Genomic DNA, 6,335 nt, shown 5'->3' with positions numbered 1-6,335 from the left:
AAACTGATAGAAACTGGTAATCCATGTGCATTACAGCACTGCCTAATCAATAGTAATTCAGGCATAGAGTGGTGTGGCGTCAACTGAGAAGTATTTCAAGCCTTGATTAGTTGTGCTCCTTTTCCACTGGGACTGTAGTGCAATCTTCACTTATAAAGACATGTGATCTGAAAGCCTGAGGCAGAACAATCCTTGTTTTCACAGGAGAAGCTTTTCTAGGATGCAAAAGCTTTTACATCCTTATCATTCTTTCTAAAAGCTGTGTCTCCTCCATAAAATTATATATTAAAAAGAAAAAGGAAAAAAAACCAAAAAAAGCAAGCTTAGGATGGCATCAACATCACAACCTCAGCGAGGTAAAACGGCATGTAAAAAACTATTTTGGGCAGTGTTTCCTCATGTCTGCTTTATTCTGTCTCTTGTCATCTATGCTTTTCTTGGGGCCCTCATGTTTTCCCACATTGAAGGTAACCGGAAGGTAGAATTTAGTGAAGACTATAGAAAATTTCTGCAGAATCTGACGTACCTCGCCAGAAGTTTATCAGGTATGTACTGGAATTTCAAAATCACTTAATTGTACAGGGACTCACTAATTCTCTCGTTTTTGAATGAGATTTTTTTGCTTTTGAAGACGTTCTTCAAAATACTAACAGCTGACCCTGCAAGCAGGATTTTCCCTCTGCCTTGCTAATAACTGCTGCTTTCCTCGTTAGCTGTGATTTTTAACTGCAAGCTTCCCAACCCCTGTGCTCCTGCCTGAAGTGACTTTTCCAAGGTGCCTGTGTATTCCTCTTGGTTCCCTAAGGTCCTTAAAGACCAGCTGAGATTCCTGTGGTATTTCCTTCTGTTTTCTGAGGGCTGAAGTCTCTATCTCAAAGGTCTCTCCAGTTCCCTCTGCCCTCCTCTGAGCCCCCCTCCCCAGTCCTCTGGAGATGGGATGCTCAGAGTGAGACAGGTGCAGTTCTGCATCCCAGACCCAGCAGCACTGATGGAGGGGGAGAGAGGGGAAGAGAAGGGCTATAAATTCTTCTGGATCTGTGACGGGGCTCATACACAGCCTTGGAGTTGCACTCAGGTAGCTGTGCTGACACAGAGATCTGTTTTGGGCAATCAAACCTGCAGATAACATCCTTTGAAGCAAGGCTCAGCCATGGGGAGGAGGAACAAGGGGGGCAGGCTCCGGAATTCACAGCAGGGTGCTGGGCACTGATATCCAAGCCATTCAAATCAGTTACCTGCTGTTGACTCCACATTTCTGATGCCCTTGTGTCAAATGAAGACCAATCCGGGGAGTCCAAAATCAAACGGGACGTTCAGGCTGGAAGCTGATTATCCAATCTTCCTGCCCTGCTTCTTTATGTTTATTTGTTCCTTTCTTTATTCAGCAAAGCCACTGAATCCATCTGAGTTTTTCAGGAGTGGGGAGATTGAAAGGGGAGGGTGAGAAGGTGAATATTTTTATCTTCTAAAAGAACGTGAGCAAATTCTCAGGTGGAATAAACTTTGCTGGAATAACATGCTGACTGCTCATGGAGTGATGGTCTGCAAATACTCACTGTGTCTCCTGCTGTGACTATGACAGATAACATCACAGAAAATGAAGTCAAGTTTAAGAAAGAGATCCATGATCTTCTCAACACTGCTGAACAAGACTGGTTTGTCAATCCAAAAGAAAAATGGAATTTCTTTGGATCTCTCTTTTTTTGCTGCACAGTATTCACAACCGTGGGTAAGTTCAGAGGTAAAGTAAAATCCTACAGAATCAATTGCTATTGCTGCTTTCTCTAATGTTTTTCTTCCAGAGAACTAAAAAAACTCTAAAGAAACAAACAAAAAAACCCTCCTGAACCCAAAACCCCAAACCCCTTGAATTTTTCTCCTGAATATTGATGACGAATCTGCTAGCAGTTCTGCAAACACAGGCTGCAGAGATGTAGCTGAGACACAGAAACAAGTCAGAATTTAGTAACTAGTGATGGTACACACTAATTAGCTGCATCGTTATGTGTGTACTGCAACACATACTCGTTTATGACGTGTACACAGAACTATTATATTACAGTAACAAGAAAGCTCCATTTTTCAATTCAACCTTATCCTTCCCATTATTCTGTGTTCTCTTCCCTGGAAAAGCTAATGCAAATTGCAAATATTGTCTCTCAACTGCTTCCATGCTATTTATGTCTCACTCAGCTTTGTTCCCCTATAGATCTGTAATTAACCATGGTGTTGTTCACATTTCTCTGGGTTTAACAGCACACAACAGTGTTTAAGTGGCACCTTTGAATTCTTTAATTCTGACTTCATATTTCAAAGAAGGAACTAGATCAAATAGAAACATCTACTCTGATTTTGGATCCCTGTGCATTGTTAAATACAACTTCCCATGCTCATTCCCACAGCAACTTTTATCACTTTGCTAATTATTGCTTTGCTAATCTTTCTCAAATGTTGGCAACTGCAGGAGCTGTCTATCTAAGTTTTCAGAATTAAAACTGGATGGGAAATATTCCCACAGCGTTATATCAAATTGCAAAGACATTTCTCCACTGCATTAGGATACACTCAAGGCCCCAGAATGGGTATGCATTGTAAAGTAAAAGAAAAACTGAACCTTAAAAAAGGAGCTTATTCCATACAAGGAATAGTGTGAGAGCTAATATACTCACTTGGAGCACCTGAGTGCTGTCTGAGTCACTGCAGAAACCTGAACCTCAGACTCTGATGTCTTAGATGACAGTTCAAATTCACCTTCTTGCAGCTCCTGATTTTGAAGACAGTCATCTACATGGTCAGAGACACATACTGGAGATGTGACCAGAACCCTCACCCCTGTGAATATTTCCTTGTGCAAACATAGTGGCTCAGAACTTTTGAAAGGGGATGTTCTATGAGAAAGTTTTGACTTCAGCAAACTGATGAAAAAGTGTTGAAAACATTTTCCCAGTGTGTATTTGCCCACCTCCATTAATATGGGACTTGACAAATGTCCTCATAGACACTGACCCGACATATTTATTTCTAAACTGCCAATACTTTTTTGCCTTCATAGCACTAAATATTAATGCAGCTTCCTCACATTCTGACCTGAGTTTTGGGATCAGTAGAAGGCCTGGAAGATTTGTTCCTGGTAGGTGGAAGAGGTGGAAGGTTTTGTTGTTTGCAGTGTTAGGAACTGATAAATCACCTCATGGTAGAATTAAATTATCTACCTTGAAATGTCCAGGAGAATTGAGGCTTCTAGTCTGAAGTCTGGTAGTCTGAACTGCCATCTCTTCACTGCCTGGGGATGATGCCTAGTGGCTCAGCTAGGATAGATTTCTGGATAGCTACATTTAAGCTCAGGATAAGTTTTAAGACTTGATGCTGCACAAGGTATTTTTAATGCACAGAAATTGATTAAAAGGGGAAATAATAGCACTCTGTGCAACAACTACAATAATTAATCTTCCTCAATTTCTTCAACAGTAAACATTAGCCTCCTCAGTTAACCTGGGGGGAACAGAGTGACCAAGAATAACTAATATTTCAGTGCCTCACAGCAAAGCAGGGACTGAGACTGGGTTCAGACCAAAGGCTATGGCAGCCATTTGTGAAAATGTAAGTGGATGAAGTAAATGAAGGAAACTGTATCTCAGCACATGAGCTAATAATCTTACAGGGTAAGTACTTGGCCTAGAAGATTATATAGAAAAGAGCAATGTTTTAGCAGAGAGAAAATAAATGCTTTATGTCCTTTTGGAAGATAAGGAGAAAAATAGTTGTTAAAATTTAATATCGTTACTATAATACTATTGTTTTCTCTCAATACAATGGAAAAGCACTATCTTACAATTTAATTTTCATATCCAATATATTAGAGGAAGGAAATATAAATACCCAAATAGAATTTAGGGGAAGGGCATATCTTCTGCTAAAGCCATGAGCCTGGTAGTATTTCCCTGTTTGTTGTAATTGATATTTTTAAGCTTTAGAACCTTAAAGTCAGCGTGCATTTCCTCATGTGATAAACAAACGTGTCCTCACCTGAGCCTTTATTGTTCTGAGTACATTTAAGAGATTCTGGAAACTGTGAAGTCAGTACAAACACAATGCCAATGCAACATGTGCCATTAGAGCTAGAGCTGATAAACCAGGGACAATTTCAAATTCTGTTATCCACTTACCATTCGTCACACGCAGTTTTGATTGGGAAATGAAGTTTGAGTTATGAGTCTCATTGTCCCAATCTGATCCATAGTGCTGTCCCAGTTTTACAGTTTAGATAGTCATTCAGATCTGATGGAGTTTCATTTGCAGAAAACATTTAGTCCTGCTGTAAGATCCTGGAGAGTGGCCATGAGATGACCCCTCAGATCCTCCTGCATGGTCCATTACCTTCTCCCAACACCAGCTGTTGTCTCTCTGAGCTCAGCCCTCAGTTCCAATCCTCTGTACAGGGACCCATGGGCCCAAGACCTTTCTTGTTGTCTTGCCTGTGGGTCCTCCTCAACCCAGATTCACAGGTTCCCAGGTCAGGAAATCTACATGATCACAGTCTCCATCAGGACAGAGACTGCACACCAGTCTTGGACTAGCCCAAAACTTTTATTTCACCTCCCTAAACATCCTTTTGTTTTCAGACAGATAAGTTCCACAGCTGATAATTTGCAGACAAGGTAGGAAGAGTTAATTCAACAGAAATGGCAAACTCCAAACCTCCAAGTACTTGAAGAGGTACAATCCTTGCATTAGTATCAGGCATTTGGGACTCAGAAATTTTAACAACTTCAAAGAAAAGCCAAAAAGAACAGTATGCTCTGGACTAAAAATTTGCTTTAAAAGCTGACAACAATAAAAACCTCAGAGGACACGAACACCTAATAAATCCCAATGTTGTCTCTCTTTCCCTTTCCCTTCTCTTCCTTTTCTTGTTATCGTTCAAGGTTATGGCAATACCTACCCTGTGACACGGATTGGGAAGTATCTCTGCATGCTGTATGCTTTGTTTGGTATCCCTCTGATGTTCTTGGTCCTGACAGACATGGGAGACATCCTTGCAACTGTTTTATCCAAGTGTTACAATGAATTCAGAAAACTACAGTCAAAAATTCTAGCCTCTAAACTCTGTTCTGGATCCACATGTAAAAAAAGGAACGAACTAAAATCCAGAGCACAGTCTAAAATAGTCATCAATGAGCCCCTGACAATTATGGAGGTGTTGAAAAGTCAGCAGAATGTGAAAAGGAGACCGATCAAATATCGCAATGTTGAACTTTTTGAAATGTTAATTGCCAGAGAAAAAGAACACACAAAACCAGCAAGAAATAAAAGCATCGAGAGATGGAGTTCATGCCCTGAACTAACCAGGGGAAAGACAATGTCCAGAGTAATTGAGAATTTTGACAAAATAGGGAAAGAGTTAGAAAAATTAGATGTGCCCATTGTATTAATGGTGCTCGTTATCTTTGTGTACATCTCCTGTGCAGCTGCCATTCTTCCAAAGTGGGAAAAGAATTTGGATTTTCAGGAGGCCTTTTATTTCTGCTTTATCACCTTGACCACTATTGGATTTGGAGATACACAGCTGGAACATCCCAAGTTTTTCTTGTTTTTTTCCCTCTATATTATTATTGGCATGGAAATTGTCTTCATTGCTTTTAAGCTGGGCCAAGACCGCTTAATTGTTTTGTATAAAAAGGTGGTTTCATTTTGTGCAGAGAAAAAGGTGCCATCAAAAAAGATATATCCAAAATAAGAGCAGTCATTCCTCCTTCATTTGTAAGCCACTGCAATGAGATGGAACTGTTTCTATGCATGTCTGCCTAGGGCTGGCAGGTGCCATATTTTATTATTGATTTCCTCAGAGAAATTACTGTAAAGTGGCTGAATACCTCAGGAGACATTTGGTGAAGGAATCTCCAGGGAGTACTTTCCAACAGGGTCCCATCTCCTAAACAAGCAAAGAAGATGCTGCGTGATGAGGAAGCTGAAGGCTCTCCCTACCAGTGCTCCCCAACTTATTTTTCATAGCTCTGACTTTCAGCATCTTTTCTGTCCTCCCCACCACAGCAGGTCAATTCAGGATTTTTTTTTTTTCAGTACTTTTCCAAGCAAGGCCCAGATCACCTGGCAGGTCTTGTCTCGCCACCTTCTCTGCAGCCAAGGACAGCCTGGTTGTGGCTGTGGGTACTGAACCGTGGCAGTGCTGCTGCCATCTGATCCATCATCAGAGAGCTGGGGAGGAGAGGTATGAACCCAATTGCTCCTCTGTCGTGACTGTGTGCATTGCAAACATCACACCTTTGTACAGGACAGAGAAATGCTAAACTGAAAGGAAGGACACCGAATATTTA

General features: G+C 40.9%; 1 protein-coding gene across 1 annotated transcript; it reads left to right on the top strand.

Moving 5' to 3' along the window:
• Nucleotides 1-328: 328 nt before the first annotated feature.
• On the top strand, nucleotides 329-5,737 carry KCNK18 (potassium two pore domain channel subfamily K member 18). Its single transcript, XM_071564092.1, has 3 exons — nucleotides 329-545; nucleotides 1,583-1,729; nucleotides 4,926-5,737. Exons 1-3 carry the CDS (start codon nucleotides 329-331, stop codon nucleotides 5,735-5,737), a joined length of 1,176 nt encoding a protein of 391 aa, XP_071420193.1.
• The last annotated feature ends 598 nt before the right edge of the window (nucleotides 5,738-6,335 follow it).

This window comes from Pithys albifrons, chromosome 9 (genome assembly GCF_047495875.1).
Source record: "Pithys albifrons albifrons isolate INPA30051 chromosome 9, PitAlb_v1, whole genome shotgun sequence".
NCBI classification, from domain to species: domain Eukaryota; kingdom Metazoa; phylum Chordata; class Aves; order Passeriformes; family Thamnophilidae; genus Pithys; species Pithys albifrons.
Note: the sequence above shows the minus strand (reverse complement) of the source record. Positions and strands in the feature narration are given on the sequence as shown.

Excerpts from the sequence above, each read along its gene's own strand:
- KCNK18 (XM_071564092.1), top strand. The coding sequence starts at position 329 with ATGGCATCAACATCACAACCTCAGCGAGGTAAAACGGCATGTAAAAAA. Across the intron at positions 546-1,582 it reads CCTCGCCAGAAGTTTATCAG|ATAACATCACAGAAAATGAA; the intron begins GTATGTACTGGA and ends TGACTATGACAG. Across the intron at positions 1,730-4,925 it reads CACAGTATTCACAACCGTGG|GTTATGGCAATACCTACCCT; the intron begins GTAAGTTCAGAG and ends TTATCGTTCAAG.